General features: G+C 42.3%; 1 protein-coding gene across 1 annotated transcript; it reads left to right on the top strand.

Moving 5' to 3' along the window:
- Positions 1 to 494: 494 nt before the first annotated feature.
- TM4SF4 (transmembrane 4 L six family member 4) lies at positions 495 to 21,126 on the top strand. The gene is made up of 5 exons (XM_027092845.1): positions 495 to 1,334; positions 2,097 to 2,186; positions 14,271 to 14,410; positions 19,144 to 19,333; positions 20,470 to 21,126. The coding sequence occupies exons 1-5, from the start codon at positions 1,161 to 1,163 to the stop codon at positions 20,485 to 20,487; spliced, it is 612 nt and encodes a 203-aa protein (XP_026948646.1). The 5' UTR covers positions 495 to 1,160; the 3' UTR covers positions 20,488 to 21,126.
- Positions 21,127 to 23,081: the final 1,955 nt, after the last annotated feature.

Below are 23,081 nucleotides of genomic sequence, written 5' to 3'. Positions count from 1 at the left end.
CTACCTACTGTCTTATTCTAACCTCTAGGCTCTCAACAAAGAGCTAGCAGTCTCCGTTTCCACCCCCTAGTCCTTCAGCTGTTACATAGCACCAGTACTGAGCAGGGTCATTGCGTAAGGCAGGGCTTGGGCTAGGCATGGCAGAGACTTTCTTAAAGTGACACAAAGCAATTTAGTAACCGAATGCTGCCCTGGGCAGTTGGCAAAATTTCCGGTAGCAGTCCCATCTTACCTCCTCTTACGCTGCCTGATTGCTCTGCCTCCAATCCACTCGTCAGTATCTTTCTTCTCCACCCAATGCCGACCTCCCTTTCCCCTTATCCTTTGTAAAGGTGGAGCTTTTTATTCCTGCATGGAAGCTATAGGTGAACAAGGTGATTGGGAAAACAGTTTTTGCTATTTCTATCACGCCAGGTTGGGAAAGAGATAGAACTGAATGGAGTAGCAAGTATAGAAATAGAGTAATCAGGCAATAAAATAAATAGTTATTCTGATTTTGTCCTTTAAAAAATTCCTGGAGGCCTGAGCTCAGCAATACCCAACGAGGCCATCACATTGTTATTTTCCTATTGAGGAAAACAGAAGCTCTTTCAAATAACTCTTTTGCACGCTAGGCTTTCAGCAGAAAAGACAAAGACACGCACTGTAGACAATTAAGTCCTCAGGAGACATGATTTCAGCTAGGATGTAACTCAATTTTACAGTGATTTCTAAAGAGCCTGGGGGAAATATTTCCTGATTTGTGCAGGGCCATTGTCAGTTTAAGGTGCAGTCGTCCCAGATGCTGTTTGTTCCAGCCCTAGGTTCAATTGCAGCAAGGCTGAGTGTCTTGTCTGTGCTGGTGGATTATTAACAGAGGTTATTGGTCTCCATGGCAAAATCGCAATGAACGTAATCTTATTTATGAGGGTGCAGGAAAAAAAAAAGACTTCGGGTCAGGGAGAACGTATAAATGTCCATCGCCATCGAGGTTCTGCTATATTTGAGAAGCTGAAGCGACTCCAAGGACACCGTTCACAGGGTGATCTTGCTTCTCAGCTCCAACGTCTGGATTGACCTGGGGACAATTATTACGCCTCTGCGGCGGATAACTCAGAAGACAGCCTGTAAAGGAGGCATCGAGGGGGCTCATAGCGAGACCTGCATCCTACCTCCCCGGCATGTGCACTGAGAGGTGTGCCAAGTGCCTGGGCAGCACCCTCATTCCCCTCGCTGTGTCTGGCTTCCTGGCTCACCTCCTGCTATTTTTCCCTGGAGGAAAAGTGATAGACAACAATGATCACCTTTCTGACGAGGTCTGGTATTTCGGAGGAATATTAGGAAGCGGGGTCTTGGTGAGTAAGGAAGCCTTAAAATCTCGCCGAAGGAGATTTTCGCTCCATCCTTTTAAAATTGGGTACTTACTGAACAGGAAGAGATTTAGTTGCTAACGAAAGCCCAAGCATCGCACGATGAAAAGTCAGCACTTTAATCTTTTCCCTTCCCCGTTGGGACTTGCCAGGGGCATGTGCACTAAGTTGACTAAGTCATGAAATCCCCAAGCTTAGGCGTGCAGCTCCCATGGGTCAGTTGACTTCCCTGAACCAAACTGAGAGCCGCATAATATCTTTAACAAGATAATGCTGCGGTGGGTGCCGGGTTGAAGAGGTTGGGGAAGGAGCACGCATTTTCTAGTTAATCGATTGACTAAAACCCGCCAAGAGAAGGAGGTGTCTGTGGGTTCCTCTTCCACTCTTGTGCTAATGATTTCTTTACCCCTTGTTTCCAATAGCAGTTGGGGCTCTCTGGTTTAGAGAGAGAGAGAGATTCATGTTTCATGCCAACTGAGGACAAGTTTCTTATCCCTATCCTAATCCACCATGTAAATGGAAACTCGGGGTGTCATATCTTGCCTTGGAGCTGCATTTAGGTCAGATAGAACCTAAAGACTCCATAATACTTGTCTACCCACCAGCCAGGCTCCGTTAGCTCTTGCCGTCCTCTTTGGCTACCGAGTCCCACGTTGCGGATGTAGTTCCTCATACAGGCAGGCAGGCTCGGGCCCCCCCTTCGCATGCCAGACCAGACCCACTCTGAGGTGCTTCTTTTGCTGGTAGATGATCTTCCCCGCGCTGGTGTTCTTGGGCCTGGAGAACAATGACTGCTGCATGTGCTGTGGCAACGAGAGCTGTGGGAAGCGCTTTGCGGTGAGTTGGTGGGCGAGGGGGGAGGGGGAGGGGAGAGGGGAGGGGGAGGGGATTGGGGAGGGGCAGCCACCAGAACTGCTCCGGGGCGCACTGCCTCCTTGCGCTGGGCGTGGGGATGAGTTACCGGCCCCAGGCAGGACTCTGGGGGCGGCTGGTACAGGGATGAAAGTGGGATTCTTGCTGATGCAAAATAACAATAATCATAAAAATGTAAAACCCTTCTACTTATAGGGTATAAGTACCATTTAAAATGTTACAAACAGGCAGGGATATCAGAGTTGGAAAATTGCAGTGATGCCATGTAAGGAATGCATGCTCGGAAGGCAGAGATGGGGGCTGTGACTCTCCCTCTGCCACTTCGAAGCCCTGAGACCTTGGGCAAGTCATTTCCCTTCTCTGGCTCTGCATTGCCTCATCTGTAGAGGGGAGCTGGGACAGGATAACAGTTGGTAACCTCCTCTCCCCGATAGTCCCCTAAACTCTCCATCCACACCACTGCCAGCTTCACTGCTTCAGAGGCTCAGCAATTCCCTACCTCTACCTGGATTTTGCCTTGGGCCTTCTGTTTCCTTTCTCGTTTCCTGCAGCCATCCATCTTCAGTGGGCAAGCTAGACAAACTAGGCTTCACCATTCCGAGCTGGAGTGGGAAGAAGGCTGGGAGTGGGGTTGGGTTCCATTTCCGCAACTGGGGTTCTCTCTGCTGTCCTCTGTTCATCTATAAGATGAGGAAGTTGGACTAGATCAGAATGTCCCAAGTACAGACAAACTCTGCTAGTACACAGATGTGCTCTATCTTTCAATAACATCGAAAGTTAATTTTGATTCTCCTTCAGTCCTCTCGATTCTATCAAGAAAACCCTTATGTTGATGGAAATGTCTTTACTATTTCTAATCCTTTGTAATCTCCCTTTCGACCAAGTCTCCAGCTCCAGGAATGCAAGAAACGTTAACTAGAAATTCAATAATATTTTGTTTTTGTGAGTTAATGATTCTAGTTTTTCATTCATAGAGGTGATATAAATGAATAAAATAGAGAGTTGACTTAAAGAAAAATATTGAGTTCAGGTACATTGATGTGGCAAAAATGAAGAAGGATGAACTGGAATTACTGGCTGGATGATGAGTAAGACCAGCTCCTGCTCTAATTTCCTGAGATTCAATTGTCCATCTAAGAGAACCCCGATGATGAATTACACACTCTTACCGTAACCTCTTAAAGGGAAAGGTGTAGCAATTTGTCCTGAAACAGAATCATCTCTAACATTTCCTTCTCATCACTATTTGTTCAGTCAATTAAAAAATATCTATTGACTACATATGAAGGGCTGAGGCTGGTGCACTGCAAATACGATGATGCTTTTCCATGTGAGATCGAGGATCATTCAAAGAGAATGTTCTCACCTTTTTAACACCATCAAGCATTGGTTATTATAGCAACATTTAAAATCATCATTTACAAAGAGATGTAAAAATCAACCACAATTCATTTGCTACAATTATGTAACATGTGCTATATATAATATCTTACTAGACTTAATTATAAAGGAAAGGAATAAATATGTAACTCATTTTCTCTTTGAAATGTAATCCCACTATACCTTGTGGATTTGGGGGCAATAAATCGGAAACAAGAATTTGAAAAAAATTAGCAATTAAGAAAGTTGGATGAATTGGTTAGAAATCTAACAGCTCGTTCCCTGGTGCTGAGTAGAAGTCTGAAGATTAGCCAGTATAAAGCCAGGGTTTTTGCTTGTTTATTTCTTTCGTTTTTAGGTTTATACATAACCAAAGTGAGATGCGGAACAATATTCAAAGTATTGTGCAAAGAGTGATTTTAAATTAGATTTATATGAAGTCCAAGAAGAGGCAGAAAAGTCACATTTTTACAAGCACCGTTGAGTCAATACAATCTGCCCAATTCTAGTTGTCTGATTGGGTTTCCTCACCCCACGGGGGCCATCTGCCCTTGGTGTGGGTTGAGGATGACTCCTCCCGGCCACTGGCTGGCTGTCCACAAGGGGAGTGCCCGTCAAAGGACCAGCTCTGCCAGCTGGAAACAAAGGCACAGCCAGGGCTGCCCTGTACCAGGCGCACCGCACTCTAGGTGGCCAGCAGAAGGATTTCTTGTTTGGGGTTCATTTGTTTGTCAGCTGCCAACTTTTAAAAGTAGAGAGATCTCACAAAAAATATCTAGATACCTTACTTCTTTTTCGAAAAACAAAAAAGTAACCTGTTACTCCTGGGCCTCCATTTTGACACAAAAACGGCCTGCACTGGGCGTGACTGAGCTCTTCACCCACCCCTAAGGGGCACTGGGTTCATGCCTCTGCTTTAGAGCCAAGTTTCCTTAAGGTTCTGAGGTTCTGGAGCAATCATCAGTTTCTAAAGAAAGGTATTTACAAACATTTTGTCAGACAAAAAGAAAAAAAGCTGCAGCATAATTTGATGGTATTATAATGCTAAAGGTTTGAATTAGTTTTCCTAAGGCTCACAGCCTTCCCCTCCAGTGTTTAAGGAACACTGGGCTTCTGAGGAACGTGGTGTAAGAAATCCTGTTGGGCAGAAAGGTCTGTGAGGCAGGAACAGACTAGGCCAAGGGCTGCTGAGCTAAATCCTGCGGCTGTCTTCACAGCTTTGCTCTCCATCGTTTGTTTCCTGGTCTCTCTCTCTCCTCTCTTCTTTGCTGCATCTTTCTGGAACATTCCCCAGAAGTCAGCTGCATCATTCTCTTCCCTTCCCTTGGGTAGTAAAACCAGGACATATGAATCAATAGTGGAAGCAGGATGTGATGGCTGTAGAGATAAAGCAAGACAGTGAGCTGGGAAAAAAAAAAATCTTGAGGTCACCTGATTGATAGTTTCATAGTGAAACTAAAAAATAGAGGCAAACTCTCCTCTGAGGCAGAGCAAGACTGAAACCCAGTCCCAGGGATCTGCAATCTTTTAAATAAATTAGGGTAAATGAGAGTTGAGAAAAGGGAGCCCTGGGGCAAAAGCTATGAGAGGAGGGTGACTTCCAAGGTGGGCTTTGGAAACCCTGGCCTGGGTTTGTAGTTAGGTCTCAACCTCGTTCTCCAAAACTGGAGGTGCCCTAGCTGCTGATCTGTGGTTGGTCAAGGTCTCCTGCCCTCTAATCCTTAAAAAAAGAAAAAAATTTGACATCTCAGGGTCCAATGGGACAGCTGATTAATTTTATCAACGCTTTTGTGTTAAGTATATTCTTTAATAAGAGCCTTTAGAAGACCTTGACCTTGACTCAGAAGAGTGTCTCTAATAATGGGCCTGATAAAGGAGATATTTAGGGGTAGGCTGGCATTTCAGCATTCTGAAAGTATATCAGGCCGATAAAGCCCCCCCCTGCCCCCCAACCCATAGGCAGGGTCAGATGATTGGCAGACCTGTTCTGAAGGAAGATCTTGGATAGTTCATAAATCAGTCTATTCACTGTAGAGTCAGCACTTCTCCCCATGACCAGCTCGGCTCACCAGTGCCCCTTAGGGATGCCTTCTGTGTAAGTACTTCTGCCGTCAGTACTTCCTGAGGCCAAGAGCACAGCCGCCTCTGCATTCCTTGGAAGGACAGCCCGTTTGAGGGGGATGTAAGAAGACACTTCTTTTGAAATAACAGATTATCTTAAAAGGAGAAATAACGTATGAAACCCTATTTCTTCAGTAAATGTTTTCTTTGCTTCAAAATCCTCTGCTGTAAAATGGACCGTGGCAGTTGCTACCTTTCGTAAGGACATTGCAAGAATGGGGGAAGAGGTTGCAAGCCTTAGCGTGCAGGGCAGGGGAGAGTAGTACCAAGTGCCTGGGGGTACTGAGGGCACAAAGGTCCTCGATAAATGCTTGTCGGATGAATGAAGTAAATGAACGCTCTGGGAGGATTTCAGGTGATTTCCGTACTTGATCAGGCTCAATTCTCACAATAGCCCCTAATGAGTTAGGCATTAAACTTCTCGTTTTATAAATAAGGAAACTGAAGCTCTTGCAAGTTGAGTTTCCGACCACCACACCCGCGACGCCCCTGTCTGTCTTCCGGGCTTTCCAAGGCTGAGGCAGAAAATACAGGAGGACATTCACGTTTAAGCGAGAAAACACTTCAAGTAACATCTATGTACCTCTTAGAAAACTTGCTGAGAGGAACCTTCATGCCCACCAGAGATGTTCCCCCAACATGTTGCCACTGCCCAAGCCTCAAAATACCATGTCTCCGAACCACCCACCCTTCCCCCCTTCTCAGCCCCCCGCCCCTCCTCCATTTGCTTCAGCTGACGCAGTACACACCACGGACCAGGGCAGAGCTGGGATCTCATCCCACATGGTCCGCCTCCAGAGCCCGGTAGAGGGGGAGGCCTTAAAGCTGACACACGGTGAATTTGGGAGCATCTTTTTCCGTTTCAACGGAAGTATTTACAGCATATACATTAACACATATTTCTTTAGAAATACAAACTGAACATGAGCGCTGAGCAACCATAAGACAGTCAGCCTGTCTACTTTTATTTTTCTCCCCAGAGCTATACTCTCTGTATTTCTGGAAAGTTAAAGTATGTGAGGCTATGATTATTAAAACATTATAATATAACAATGACACTTATCAAGTGCTTGTTAATGTCATGGGAAATGATCCAAATCTTGGAAATAGGCGAAAGAGATTTCTGGGTATCCCCACAGTGAAGTACCAGGCATTACCTACCCCACCTGGGGGTTATCTGATTTGCGAGACAATGTGTACATTTGATTCCCTATTTCCTATTTTTGATTAGTTATCTTACATATTATGATCTCTGGGAGACGGGTAGTTATTATCGAGGCTTATTTTACAGAAGAAGAAATGGAGATCTTAGAAAGATGACCTTCTCAAACTCATGAGGGAGGAACCAGGACTCAAACCCAGATCTGTCTGCCTGTATCCCACGTCCTTGACCACTACACTACACAGTAGTGTCCCCCTTTACTATTTATTCATTTAGAATAGGGAAAACATGCCCACAGTACAAAAACTACCACGGAAGCCACACATTCCTGACTTCAAAGTCTGGCAACGCCCTTCCCCAGAGGTTACCAGTGTTTCCAATTATTGTGTCTCCTTCCAGAAATATTCCAGGCCTTTTGCCTGTTTAGTTTAAAAAACACCAACTTGAAGCATCTGCTCCCTGACATATTCAACTTGATTTCAATAACTTCTCTTTTAACATGAAAAGTTTTGTATCATGAAACCCATGATAAATGGAATGTACTTCATCTCATTTTAAGATTGATAATAGCTCAGAGTAGTAAATTTAGCAATTTTTTAAAGACTTCTGAACACGAAATGACTTAAAACAAAGTGACATATAGTGTACCTTGCTTCATGTAGGTCATCCATTCTGGAAAAGTTATGAAAAATTATTTAGAGTATTTTTTTTTATTTCAAGTTGAGATATTTCAAATGTGAATACAAAAACAAAACATACTACCTGTAGCTTTATGAAATTGTAACCTGATGCCATATTTTCTTCAGAAAGTTTTGTAAAGAAATAAAACCTTATTGCTTCAATTGAGGGTCACTGTCTTGCCCTCCTCTGTTACACATCCCTCCCTCCTGCGAGTAACCGTAATCAGGGAATCAGTACAGCCCATATCCATCCATTTTTTTTAACTTTTACTACCAAAAATCAATCTTCCACATGTTCTAGACTGTACTGTCCAATACAGGAGCCACTATCCACATGTGGCTATTGAGCGTATGAAATGTGGCCAATCAAAATTGAGATGTACTAATTTCGTTCTTTTACATGTAGCTAGAGGCAGGACGGGAATAAAGGTGCAGACCTACTAGAGAATGGACTTGAGGATATGGGGAGGGGGAAGGGTAAGCTGGGACAAAGTGAGAGAGTGGCATCGACATACGTACACTACCAAACGTAAGGTAGATAGCTAGTGGGAAGCAGCCGCATAGCATAGGGAGATCAGCCCGGTGCTTTGTGACCACCTAGAGGGGTGGGATAGGGAAGGTGGGAGGGAGACGCAAGAGGGAGATGTGGGGATATATGTGTGTGTGTGGCTGATCCACTATGTTGTAAAGCAGAAACTAGCACACCATTGTGAAGCAATTATACTGCTATAAAGATGTTATAAATAAATAAATATAAATAAATTTTTTTTAAAAAAATTGAGATGTACCTGGGACTTCCCTCGTGGTCCAGTGGTTAAGACTCTGTGCTTCCACTGCAGGGGGCGTGGGTTCAATCTCTGGTCGGGGAACTAAGATCCTGCATGCTGCGAGGCTTGGCCACAGAAAAAAAAAAGAAAAATTGAGATGTACCATAAGTATAAAACACATACCAGATTTCAAAGAACTGGTAAAAAGAAGAATGTAAAATATCTCATTAGTAGTTTTTATATTGATGACCTGTTGAAATGATAATATGTTGGATATGCTGAGTTAAAGGAAATATATTATCAAAATTAATCTCATTTTTTTATACCTTTTAAGAAGTGTCACTAGAAAATTTTAAATTATGTATGTGGCTCGCATTATGTTTCAGTTGGACAGTGTTGGGATAGAGGTGCTTACAAGGGGGACTCTTCGATAAAGGGGAAAATTATCTCATTGCTATTTTATATTAACTTGGTTTTTCATTTACTCAGACTTGCCTAAAATGAGGACTGTTTGCCTCTGTACTCACTTTTTGTGTCTGTAAACATTTGCCTGCGACACGTTCCAGGAATGATATCTAAAATCCTCCACTCATCTCACACAGCAGGAATAGCACAAGACAGATTTCTCCTCTCATTACCAGCCAGTGGATGATGAAATCCGGAGTTGCTTTAGTCAAAGGGGCCATCTGGAACCACCCACCCCTTTCTTCTGTTTGCCACCAGAAACCGAGGCCAGGGAGGCGGGGGCCTGGGTGACTGAGGAGGCCGGAACCCTGGTTTCCGCAGACTTCCAAACTGCCTTCCTGGAAAAGTGATCTTTCTTTTCTATGACAGCAATTTTAGATACTCTTCCATTCTTAATAATCAATAGTTTCATGATTCCTGACTAATAATTAGAACTCAAGATCAGAAGGTCAAATAAGCAAAAAGATATTTTTTTTCTTATCTGTCGTTTTATTTCTGTGAGAGAACCAATGTCATTCACAGAGAAATTTGCAAATAATAGAATATCTGGCGCTAGTGGCAGTGTGTTTTCTGTGTGTGTGTGTATTTGAAGAGGTGGTAGGTACAGGATACTAGACTGGGAGGGAGACCCAGTTCTTTTTTTTTGTTTTTTGTTTTTTTGAAGTATAGTTGCTGTACAATATTATATGTTACAGGTGTACCATATAGTGATTCACACTTTTTAAAGGTTATACTCCATTTATAGTTACTATAAAATTTTGGCTATATTCTCCGTGTTGTCCAATATATCCTTGTAGCATGTTTTATACCTAATATTTTGTATGTCTTATCCTCCAACCCTATGCTGCCCCTTCCCCTGAGACCCCAGTTCTTTTTTTTTTTTTTTTTTTTACGGTACACGGGCCTCTCACTATTGTGGCCTACCCCGTTGCGGAGCACAGGCTCTGGACACGTAGGCTCAGCGGCCATGGCTCACGGGCCCAGCCGCCCCGCAGCATGTGGGATCCTCCCGGACCGGGGCACGAACCCGTGTCCCCTGCATCGGCAAGCGGACTCTCAACCACTGCGCCACCAGGGAAGCCCAGACCCCAGTTCTTAATCTAGCTCAGCCACCTTCTAGATGTGTGCTTTGAGAAGGTCACAAAAGCATGGGCTTTGGAAACAAGTGGCCATGGACTGATCCTACTCCCACCACTTTACTCTTTGTTTGACTTAGAGCAATTATCTTAATTTCTAGTAGTCTCAGTTTCCTGTCTGGAAAATGTAGATAATCACACCCACCTCACAGGTTTGTTGAGAAGATTAAATGAGATAATACGTCAAAGGCTGTCGCAGAATGAAGCTCTTTGCATTACCTAGAAAGTGAGATGATTGCACTAGAAGGTTTTTGAGATCGTCATTTTTGTGAAAACATAATTATAAGAATATTTAACCATTTATTTAGTGGAAATTCTGGCTTTTGAACACTTTTAAGCAATCTTAAGATGAGAGACCCTTCCTTCACAGAATCTTCTTTTTTAATTGAGACAATCCAATCCATCCCAAGGACCACATGTCAAAAATGTTTCCAGACCACTCAGAGCCTCACTCTGAAAGGACAAGAGGTAAAACATTAGGAAAAACTGACCTGAGCATAAGCTTTCAATTGCTCTACTGGAACGTTCTAGCCATTCCTAGATTAACACCAGCTGTGTCTAACTAAACAGCAAGTTGATTGGAGCATGGAGGTTGCTCAGAGACAGAGAAGTAGCTAGATAAGCTCTCGTTAAATTGGAGCAGCATCTCCCAAAGTGTGTCGTTGCAAGGGCTCAAGGGAAGAAGTTATAGGCTCCTATGAGATCAGAAAACTCTGCAAATTACAATATACACCCAAATATAAGGTGAAACTTTGTATAAAACCACCTCTTATTTTCCCAGAAAGCAGTTTCAAAAAAAGTTATTTGACTAACGTGAATATACGCATAAGCGTTCTGTGATATATGCATATTTTAAAGTACATGTATAAAATATAAAATAATTTTAATATATTGATTTTGAAATATTACTTCTTTCCTCTCATTTATTTTAAAATGTTTTCATGTTTTTTGACCTTAATGTCTTTGCTCCCACTAAAGACACCACTGGAGCCATCAAAAGTTTCCCACAGCACATCTTTTTTTTCCATTTAATGACATTTTTGTATCCGTGTATGATGCTGTCAGCGGAAATGTCACTCAGTCATAAGTATCAATTCAGATAAGACGAAGAGAGTATTCAGACATCCCTCTTGCAAGTATATATTAATGATCCCCACAATTGTAAACACTAAACATACTTATATTAGAATGCCCTTTAAAAGGCTTGTTAACTATAATATCTGGAACTAGGAATTGTGAGGTCAACTTTCCTAGAACAATTAGCAAATCTGTGTTAAGAAGGAAATGTTTAAATAATTCTGTCATCCAACAGTAATTGGGTTGTTTCTGACTAATGTCTTTCCCACACAATACTTGTTTGTTCAAATTTGAGGAAATGTCCTATTACCTGATGGATGAAATAAGGGCACAGCTGTAAAGCAGGTCCCTCACTTCTGAGGGATAATTTGAGAGCTAATAATTTTCCTTACATTCCAGTATACATAGTATATCCCCTCCTTGGAGCTCCATGCATATTAGCATATCACAAAGATTCTTAGAAGTACAACAGGAATGAGACCTATTTAACTTTATACAATTCAACAATTTCCAAAATTATTCAACAAGACATCCTTTGGAAAAGAGATTGCCTGTTCTAACATGATAAAATGACCCAAATTTTAATTTACTTCTGACCTAGATTATATTCACAATGTTCTTGATGGTGGGAATGGGTTTAGGATACCCTAGGCATAAAAATTAAGAGGAAAAATCTAAATACTGAGTATATGAACTTTAGTCATTGAAAATATCCAATAAGTAGTTATCCAGTGCCTTTGATAAGCTGGGGAGGGAAAAAAAAAAACAAACAAACTGTTGGTGGTAGGGCTGGAGCAATGTCCTAACTATCTTCAAATAACCCACTGTCCATGGCTTCAAGGAGTTTGTCCTCTGGCTGGGGAAGACAGACATAAACAGCTATGCAGTGATGTGTTATATATACTGTGCTATGATGGGAGTTGATACAATCTAGAGCCCTGGAGGTGGGAGATATGGATGCTGAAAACTTGGCCGCTGTTCACCAGTGCCAAATTGAATCTCTGAGACAGAGTTTTGTGTGAAGTAGAAAAGAATAGCTTTATTGCTTTGCCTGGCAAAGGGGAACACAGCAGGTTCATGCCCTGAAAAACTGTGTCCCAACCCAGGAGGATTTGGTGAGGAGTTTTATAGCAATGGTTCAAGGGCAGCTTTGCTGATAAGGATCAGGGTGTATGCAGGGCCTGAACTTCTTTAATCTGATCTCAAGTGGTATCCTGATGAGCTTCTCAAGGTTATCAAACTGTGACATTCTCTGGAATGAAGAAAGTTAACATCTTCCATTTGTTGAGGGTTTTAGTTCTATAAAGAGCTCAAAGATATTATTATGTGTATCCCTTGAGATGGAACCAGGACCCTGCCCCAAGGCTGAATTACTGTTTCTTGGCTATTCCTCCCTTGTCTCTGCATCCTCTCCATTCCCTGATTAGCAACTGTTCAAATCTGCTCTTTGGGATTCTGGGAAGGTCTAGAGTCTGTTCCCTACAAACAAGAAACAGGGACATGGAAAGGCTTCCATGCCCAGGAACTCCACAGGGTCTTGTTCTCTTTCACTATGAAGAAGGGAATGGTCAGTTCTACTTGGGAAGTCAGACACGGTGCATGGAGCCAGAGCTCAGTCTTGGAAAGTTGCATCAAAAATACATTTATAGGGACTTCCCTGGTGGCGCAGTGGTTAAGAATCCGCCTGCCAATGCAGGGGACACGGGTTCGAGCCCTGGTCCAGGAAGATCCCACATGCCACGGAGCAACTAAGCCCATGTGCCACAACTACTGAGCCTGCGTGCCACAACTACTGAAGTCCATGTGCCTAGAGCCCGTGCTCGACAACAAAGAGAAGCCACCACAATGAGAAGCCCGTGCACCTCAACGAAGAGTAGCCCCTGCTGGCTGCAACTAGAGAGAAAGCGCGCACACAGCAACGAGGACCCAACGTAGCCCAAAATAAATAGATAAATAAATAAATTTTCAAAAAAAATACATTTATATATGATATGACATATGATATGAATATGAACCCCAGCTAAATAGATTACACAGATTCCAGTTGCCCAGGCACAGTTAGATCCTCTCTGCACTCTAACCCCACCCTCAAACCCTCAAATATATACTGTAAAAAGATTGATAGTAATACAGGGAAGGGGAAAGAGGAAGTATCTGACATTTAACTTGGGTTATCACATCTAACTTAGGTAGGCTTTATCATGTCCATTTTATAGATGAGAAACTGAGAGCCAGTCATCACACAGAGAAAAGTAGCAAAACTGAGATTTGAGACTGGGTTCTGCTGACTTTTAAACTCTTGTACTTTGCACTACACCTTCATGTCCCAAAGCAATAGAGGTGATCATTTTCCACCTCTATTTACAGAATTATTAATGTTTCCACATTACTCTCTAATTACTGTTTAGAATGGACATTGCCTCTCTAGGCCCCCTTTTTTTTTTTTTTTTCCTCATCTCTAAGAGGGAGTTAGCCTGGATAGGCTCCAGGATTTTTTCTGCCTTTTAAATTCAATTAAATAAAAAAAAAAAAAAACAAAAAACAAAGATGTAGTACAGTCTATTTTTCACTAACTAATCTGTCATATAAAAATATTTAAAAGAACTGGAATCGTTGGGCTTGTGTAACCCAAAGAAGAGAAAACTAACAGAGGGTGGAAGGGGTGGAGAAATGTCATATAGAAAATATTTTTGTGTAAGATATAAAATATCTTCAGATATTTTAAATGTTGCTACCACATGGAAGAGAGGTTGGACTTAATCTTTTTGAACTCAAGGAATGTAACTAGGACCGATGAGGAGAAATTCTAGACTTCTACCCTTTCTCATAAGCAGAACCTTCCTGCCACATGAGGTCCCACTGTGACCTAGCCTCAGTGAGATGATTGGACCACAGAACTGAAGATCACTTCCCATTCTAAGATTCTTTGATTCTGTAATAGACTGGTCTTCCACATTAGGCCTGTGAAGGACAATTTGTTCTTAGCAAGGTTAAAAATCCTGGTTCAAAGGTATCAAACCATGACTAGCACTTGGGTCATCAATGAATAGGTGAAAAAGATGGGGATGGGGTTGGAGAAAGGGACATGAGACACCAAAATTCATTCTAGGAGACTCCACAGGCCCCATTTCCAGTAAAAACTGGCTGCATACCCCGTAACTTCCCCATATTCACCATGCTCAATAACAGGCCAGTTAGGTGTGCTGTGTGTAATCTCTGGACACCTTAAGAACCTGGCGGTCTCTCTCCTTCTCTTTCAGATGTTCACCTCCACAATATTTGCTGTGGTTGGAGTCTTGGGTGCCGGATACTCATTTATCATCTCAGCTGTCTCAATCAACAAGGGTCCAAAATGCCTCATGGTCAATAATAGCACGTGGGGCTACCCCTTCCTGGACGGGTAAGGTACACCCTTCAATGCTCACATGTCACCATCTGGGGCACCAGCAGGTAAAGGCCCACGGGGGACACCGTTCAAGGTCCGTCATCTTGAGTTTACAAGTCTCAGGCATGCTGCTCCTTTGAGGCAGAGCTGGAGTTGTGGGGTGAAGTTACACAAGATCTCACCTCTAGGTGCTCTTTTGACAGACACCAGGAGAAATAATGGAAGAGGGCACATCAGTTGGCCTGAGGGAAGGAGGTTGGTGGTGTCACCTCTTGCATTCAGACATTTATTAGCGGGCTTCCCTGGTGGCGCAGTGGTTGAGAATCTGCCTGCCAAAGCAGGGGACACGGGTTCGTGCCCCGGTCCGGGAAGATCCCACATGCCGCAGAGCAACTAGGCCCGTGAGCCACAACTACTGAGTCTGCGCATCTGGAGCCTGTGTTCCGCAACAAGAGAAGCCATGATAGTGAGAGGCCCGCATACCGCGATGAAGAGTGGCCCCCGCTTGCCACAACTAGAGAAAGCCCTCACACAGAAACGAAGACCCCACACAGCAAAAATTAATTAATTAATTAATAAACTCCTACCCCCAACATCTTCTTTAAAAAAAAACAAAACATTTATTAGCATCAACATGAGGCAACTAATAATATTAATAAACAGGGAGCAGTGCCTTCCATTGAAAATCTTATAATAGAAAACGAGAATGACTGCTCATTAAGCTCAAAGGCTTCCACTAATACCCCAAATGATGGATAACCTAACAATCTCTTAAGGTGCAGATTTATGGAAAACGACCTTGAAAGCACTGTAGGTTCTTCATGAGAGTTATTGTTAATAGAACTCATTAAAGTAACAATATTTTCACGGTACTTTGTAGTTTAGAAAGAACTTTTTTAAAAATAAATTTATAATTTAATCTCCACAACAACGTCAAGAGGTAGTAACTCCCCACTGAGGCAGACTGAATAAGTGTGATGTGCTCCAAGTCTCACAATTAGTGGGCAGCAGAGACAGGGAGCAAACTCTCGTCTTCTAACTTCGAGTATTATTAGTCTTTTTATATTACACATCCCTCTGCCCCTAGACCGCACTGCTCAAGGCAGTAGACAGTTGCCATACGTGTCTACTTAAACTTAAATTCATGTAAATGAAATAAAGTTTAAAATTCCTCAATCACACTAGCCATATTTCAAGCACTCAGTAGCTGCACACGGCTATTAGAGACCATATATATATATATATATATATATATATATTTGTGTGTGTGTGTGTGCGGTACGCGGGCCTCTCACTGTTGTGTCCTCTCCCGTTGCGGAGCACATGGGCCATGGCTCACGGGCCCAGCCGCTCCGCGGCATGTGGGATCCTCCCGGACCGGGGCAAGAACCCGTGTCCCCTGCATCGGCAGGCGGACTCTCAACCACTGCGCCACCAGGGAAGCCCCTCAGCTTTTTTTTTTTTACACTTTCTAAATAATGTCTTTTTTTAAGCAGTACATTTCTTGTAATTGAAGTATAGTTGGTGTACAATATTACATAAGTTACAGGTGTACAATGTAGTGATTCACAATTTTTAACAGTTAAACTCCATTTATAATTATTATAAAATATTGGCTGTATTCCCCGTGTTGTCCAATATATCCTGTAGCTTATTTTATACCTAATTGTTTGTACCTCTTAATTCGCTCCCCCATGTTGCCCCTCCCCCCTCATCTTCTTAATCTGTGTATATGTTCATTCATTCAGTGAATATTTCCTGGGGCATTGTTCAAGAAAACTAGCATCTCCTCGTAGGATTGGGAGGGATGATGGAACGCAGCTAGCCCAGCGCCCAGAACACGGGCAGGACCCCGTACATGAAAGCTGCTCATTTACTGAACACTCCCTGTGCTGGAACTGGGGACAGAGATGGGGACATGGTCTCCACCCTTGTGGATGTATAGTCACAAAGAGAAGACAGACAAATGGACAGATGCGGACAGCTCAGGGTCCTGGGCACTGTGTACCAGAAGGAACCAGAGGGCTGGGAAGCACAGAAGGGGTACCACAGCCAGCTGAGGGCAGGAACATCAAGGGGTCTGTCTCAGAGGAGGTGGCGCCCGAGTTCCCCAGGCAAAGCCCTCGGGCTCCCCTGCTCCTTCCTTCAGCTACCTTTGCTGCTGGCAAGAAGTGAGTTGTATGAAATCCATGGTGTTCTACTCTGAGACTGATGGAATTACTGCATCTCAGGTGGGACCGCCCTTCACAATGATGAGATTCAGTGGGTTTAAACTGCCTCAGCTCTCCTCATGTCACAGAATGTGGAAGCATGATTTAGCCTCCAGATCCATGAAAAATTAGTGCCCTCTCACCTGGGGTTGGAGGGTTGGACGCAGCAATCATTTCCCGAGATCTGAGACTCTCAGAACCTGAGAGTTTGGGGGGAAAGAAGAAGGGCCTGTGGAACAGCTATCCGTGAGGGTTTGTAAGGGGTGAGGCAGCAGCTGGAGTGAAACTGAGAGGATTTCTCCACCCAAACTCAATCCTTGCTTCCAAATTCCCCCGTGAGCGGTTCAACAATATCACCACCAGGGGGTGGTGTCGTCCCACCGCTGGACAAACTCTTCAGCCGAGGGTCCAAACTGGGGACTGCCAATTACTTCACCTTAGGATCTTTTCTTTATAAAATGTGCCTGGAAAATATTGTCTTCTTGTAACCTCTTATAATCATCAAGTTGAAAAATTGTAAAGATAGGAAGGACTACATGGAAAAAAACAGAATGGAAAAATGAGTGTTTTAAAAATAACATAATGGGGGCTTCCCTGGTGGTGCAGTGGTTAAGAATCCACCTGCCAATCTTCCTGGACACGGGTTGGAGTCCTGGTCCGGGAAGATCCCACATGCTGCAGAGCAACTAAGCCCGTGCACCACAACTACTGAGCCCACGTGCCACAACTACTGAAGCCTGCGCGCCTACAGCCCATGCTCCACAACAAGAGAAGCCACTGCAGTGAGAAGCCCGCGCACCACAACGAAGAGTAGCCCCCGCTCACTGCAACTAGAGAAAGCCCACGCACAACAACGAAGACCCAACGCAGCCAAAAATAAATTTTAAAAATAATAGTAACATAATGAAAAGAAGTCTTATACAGCCATACATAGGTATATTAACTCAGTGAAATTTCACAATTGTGAGGTTGTTCTCAGCCCATTTTATAGATGAAGAAAATGATGTGAAGGCCAGGGGGTGGGGGGTGGTAGGTGACTTGTGTGAGGAATACACAGCCAGTGAGAGGAATGCTTGGATTCAAACCCAGGTCCATCTGAATCCAAAATACCAGCCTTTTTCTTTTAGACCAGACTGCTCAGCTTAAGTAAAATAATAACAATATCCGGGTTTATGGAAAACTTACGATATGCTAGGCACTGTTCTAAGTGCTTTACTAGCGTTAACTCATTCAATCCTTATTTAACCCTATGATTTGATATCGTTATTCCCATCTTACAGAGAGATACAAAAGTCACACAGCCAGTGAGCGGCTAGAACCTGTATTCTCATGGGAAGGTGAATCAATGTGATAAACGATGTTTTATTTTTCAATCAAGAGCGAAAGTCTCATTCTTTCCTTTATCTCTTCTGCTCGACTAAACTCTAGGGCATCTTCCATCATTTCAAAGATTTTTCAAAATCTTAATACAGAATGTATCTCAAATAAATGTGTGCTGATGCATTGGAGAAATCATCAGAGACGGATGGTCAAAATGATCTAAAAACAATGAGGTGGAGATGACTTTAGTAGTCAGACGGAGAGTTTCCTCTTGAGGCCTTGAAAGGAGAGAGGACGCGTAAAGGAAGAGGGAGAGACCAATTTGTGGCTTTAAGAACGTGAGAAGGAATATAAAGATGCAGGGATTTTACCCGCTGTACCCTCATTGTTGTCTTAAAGATACCACACGTCACATTTCTCCTTCAAGGCACGATGCCCTTGGTATTGCAGTGGACTCCTAATGTATATATTGTATAAATATATCGCAGTTTCTCCTATTTCAAAGTTTTCATAAAATGTGTATTAAGGCAGCAGATTATTTCTTTCTTTTAGTTAATTAACTCTTTTTGCAGGTGGAATCCCTACATCTTCACAAAAATATAGCTGAGTCAGTTCACAATTTGGCTAGAAGTAGGCCTTAAAAGAATCGAGCTCTTCCCTTTAACTATACGACACAACTGTACTTTACATGGCTTCACACGGCCACTAGACGTGACAGATAACTTATCAGAAGTCCAAAAGGTCCCTAAGGACAATAGTAGGATAAAGGCCGTGAACATTTGTGAGATTCTGCTCCTGGAGTGTCTTCATTTTCATTGCCCCTTAATAGATATTAAACTTACCCATCCTCCTGGTCAGCTCACAAAAATCACTCTGTCACTCAGTAGCTGTGTGAGCTGGGGTAAGTCACTTAACCACTCTGTGCCTCAGTGTTCTCATTTGTGAAATGGAAGAAAAGAACCATAAAGTTTCTATGAGAAATAAAGGAGTGAATACGTGTTAAGTGTTCAGAACGGGGTCTGGCACCTTAGTCTATACTCAGTAAAATTGTTAGGTATTGTTTTTAAAAGTGTTGTTATTATGGGATTTTTTTTTTCCCATGGAGCTTATATCTTGGATAGATAGTATTGCAGAAGAAAAATCGTTATGGTGACTTTCTAGCCTAGGGTATTGCGCACTTTTTACCAACATCTCCTTTTTTCCTCATGTTCCCGACAGAGATTACCTCAGGGACAGGGACTTATGGAGCCAGTGCGAAAAGCCTGACAACGTGATTCCCTGGCATCTGACCCTCTTCTCCATCCTGCTGATCATAGGGGCGGTTCAGATACTTATCTGTGCCATCCAGGTGATCAACGGCCTCCTGGGGACCCTGTGTGGAGACTATCAGTGCTGTGGCTGCTGTCGGGTGAGTTGGGGTCTTTGTCTTTCCTTCTCGGCACGCAGCTGAGGGAAGTTCTGCTCTCGGTGATGCTAACGTACCCAGGCTGAAGCTGACCAAAGTTTTCAGTCTTACCCCTACTCCATATACATGTAGAAGTTTATGATGATGTTTACATGAAGATCCCCACAGGAAGTGGACATCTGTTACAGGCACATATTGTCAGGAATACGCATCACGGTCTGTCCCCAAATGTTTTATTTCCTAAATAGATCTAGAAGTGGGTTAAAGTCGTCAAGTAATATATGGAAGGGTATTTTCTTTCCCTTGGAAAAGATATAGAAGAGAAAACTCATTCTTAAGTGCAAAAAATAAAACAAAATCATTTTGGGATTTACTCTCCAAATAAGACTGTAAATGATCAACAATATGAAAAATAAAAATAAACCTATGGACAGTAGGACAAGGTGATTATTTCAACTACTGAACAAGCCAGATCAGTCAATTATTCATACACATAAAGTTATTTTAAAGCACAGATCGAAGTATGAGGAAAAAAATTAAATAGAACTTGAGAGTTGGGGACTTACCTGCTTGTCCAGTGGTTAAGACTCCGTGCTTCCACTGCAAGGGGCACAGGTTTGATCCCTGGCCAGGGAACTAAGATCCCACATGCCAAGCAGCACAGCAAAAAAAAAAAAAAAAAAAGCATCCAATCCATGTTAATAACAGAAGGCTCAGTACATTGTACTGACTGTTATTTCCTCAAGAGGATGGAAATCCATGTGACAGCATATCTTCAAGGAAAGGAACACAGTCTCTGGGTTTCACCTCCCCAGGTTCTCTACTTATGAAGTCCTGGCTCCTCTACTTATTACCTGTGGCTTCAGATACATCACTTGAGCCCCATATCAAAATTTATTTTAATAATAAAATGATGGAAAATAAAATGAAGCTTCCACACCTATAGCCTAAGCACAAGTTAAGTAACAGATTAAAACTCTGAAACAAAGTCAGAAAAGTACAGAAAACATTCAGTAGGTAACCAATAAGGGGTAGGAGTAATCAGGAATAAGAGGGCTGATGGGGAGGGGAAAGGGACGGGAGGAGAAAGCAAAGAAAAAAAATGATGTTGTAATTAATTAACCTTTTCTACCTTCTAGGGAGATGGACCAGTCTAAACCTCCATGATGAGCTGCTCTAACTTAATGGTGTGTGAGAAGATACATTAAACTTATTCTTCTCTTCTTGGGGTTGCCAATTCCTATCTGCTCCCTAACTGACAAAACTTAGGGAGGCCAGAGTTATTCCTTCTCCTTTCCAACCAGGTCAGCTCACCTTAGAGTTTCATGTTAGTTTCAAATAAAAAATAGTTTGGCCACTTAAGTAATATTTATGAATCTTTCAAATTAGCTTCCTCTTAGAATCGAAGAGCAGGTTCAAAGCAAATATTTCATAATTTTTTCTTTGAGTGAAAAATGTATAAGGTCACATGTACTACCACACTGCTTCTTTGTATATAGAGGTGTTAATATCGTTGGAAGTTTTACAGGAGTCAAAGGAAGAAAGCATATTGAAAATGAGAAGCTAAGACCAATTTTTATTTTTAAGATCTGTGGGAAAAAAGAACGACTGATGGATCATAAATAATTTTTATTTGTTTTCTTTTGTGCTAACATGTTTGAATTACTTGTAACTAATCTTCTGGGCCTGCCATCATTTGCAAGCATTTCCTTGTGTATATTAAACTGAAATCAGAATTCAGAGGTAATAAAGATTGTGTGCTTTTGGGGAGGTAGGGGCAAAAGATTGAATGAATAACACCCTCTTTTCATCTTTTCTACAAATGCTTCCTTTGCTCAAACAAAAAACAATGTTTTTAAAAAGCTGATTTGGGTAATAATTTTGTCAGCCTATGTATGACCCAGGATTAAGATAATAAGTGTTATCAGTTCTACGTGTTATGTTAAGACATTAGCTTTGGTTTTATGAGTCAGGCACTAATATGGAGTCAAATCCATTCTGTTGATTTCAGCTCAAACCCCAACTACCCACATATCAGCTTGGGGATCCTGGGAAAGTTGCTTTCTAAGTCTCAGTTTCCCCATCTGTAAAAGGACTACTGAAAGGCAATCAATCATCAAGAAATTTTGGAATCCCCCAAGGGTGAAACAAAGAGGCCTGTGGGATTGTCTATCTGACTGATGTATAATACGGAGGACCTTAGAGGGTGTCACAACCTAGAGTCTCACTTCTGCTCCTGCCAAGCTGATTGGCTGCACTATGTAAACTAGGCACACCAAAAACTGGGTTTCTCACAGTCACCAAGAAAGCAATTACTAATCATAGTGCTGGCCACTGGGGGCCGGGCACTGAAGACACAAAGAGTTACATGCTGTAATTCTTCCCTCGCTATACGAGAACTCTGAGGTCAGAGAGTGCGTCCGGAAGTTGCTTAAGTGGAAGGAAGAAAGGCAGGCAGATAGGCAATTAAGATCTCATTGGCAGAACTATAAATACAAACACACACATACACATACACTCACACACTTACACACAACGTGTTTCAATTCAGTTTAGACCATTGGTTCTCCAACATGGCTGATCATTAGAACCACCAAGAAAATGTTCTAAAGTTATGATTCCTGAGCCCCAGCTTAGACCTACTGCATCTGAAAATCTAGGCGTGAGGCATGAAAGTTTGTCTTTTTTCCATTAGGTAGTGTTGAAAGCTCACCAGGTGATGCTAAACTCCAGCCACTTTGAGCAACCATTGATTTAGACCACAGACTGGCATGCACCAACAATGACGAGTCAGACCCCATAACAGTCCATTGGGAGCTTACACTCTACTGATTAATATTAATCAATGTAGCACATGCTAAACCCTAAAGGTGACACAGGTAATGGTGTTCCAGAGATTCAGAGTTGTCAGGGCATTAGGGACTGATTCACCACCAAAGTTCTTTGATGAGGAAATAAGAATGTGGGGAAGACACATCAATTCTTTTTTCAGGAGTTTTCATTGACTCAGAACTTTAGAAATGAAAGGATTGTAGTCATCATCAACTCTAGTCTTATTATTTTACAGATAAAGAACTAAAACAAGTCTTTGACACGTTTTCACACAAAAGGTTTCAAATCTAATTGTTAGGAAGTTAGGGAAAATAGCTTACCATGGATAGGAGGACTTAAAAAGAAGAGAGAGGAAACAAACGGTAAAGATGAATGGGCCCCTCCCTTGGTACATCCTCCTATAAATACACACACCTCTCAAGGTTGGTCATCCAACTGTCCAGAAAATTTAGTTTTTATTGAAATATAGTTGACCTACAATATTATGTCAAGTTCAGGTGTACTACATAGTGATTCAACATTTACATACATTATGAAATGATCATCACAATAAGTCTAGCAACCATCTGTCCCCACACAAAGTTATTACAATATTATTGCTTTTGTTTCCTTTGCCTTAGGAGACAGGTCCAAAAAAAATTATTACTATGATTTATGTAAAAAAGTGTTCTGCTTATGTTTTCTTCTAGGAGTTTTATGGTTTCCAGTCTTACATTTAGGTCTTTAATCCATTTTCAGTTTAGCTTTGTATATGGTGTGAGAAAATGTTCTAATTTCATTCTTTTACATGTAGCTGTCCAGTTTTCCCAGCACTGCTTGTTAAAGAGACTATCTTTTCCCCATTGTATATTCTTGGATCCTCTGTCATAGATCAATTGACCACAAGCACATGGGTTTATTGCTGGGCTCTCATTTCATT

The sequence above is a fragment of the Aethalodelphis obliquidens genome, unplaced genomic scaffold (assembly GCF_003676395.1).
Source record: "Aethalodelphis obliquidens isolate GAN/ISIS:26980383/991018 unplaced genomic scaffold, ASM367639v1 scaffold81, whole genome shotgun sequence".
In the NCBI taxonomy this organism is placed as follows: Eukaryota; Metazoa; Chordata; class Mammalia; order Artiodactyla; family Delphinidae; genus Aethalodelphis; species Aethalodelphis obliquidens.
This window is presented reverse-complemented; position numbering and strand designations above follow the sequence as displayed.

What these genes read in the sequence shown, in the direction of transcription:
- TM4SF4 (XM_027092845.1), top strand. Translation starts at nt 1,161, where the DNA reads ATGTGCACTGAGAGGTGTGCCAAGTGCCTGGGCAGCACCCTCATTCCC. An exon ending in GCTGTGGGAAGCGCTTTGCG is followed by an intron (nt 2,187 to 14,270) that starts GTGAGTTGGTGG and finishes CTTCTCTTTCAG; the next exon opens with ATGTTCACCTCCACAATATT. An exon ending in GGCTACCCCTTCCTGGACGG is followed by an intron (nt 14,411 to 19,143) that starts GTAAGGTACACC and finishes TGTTCCCGACAG; the next exon opens with AGATTACCTCAGGGACAGGG.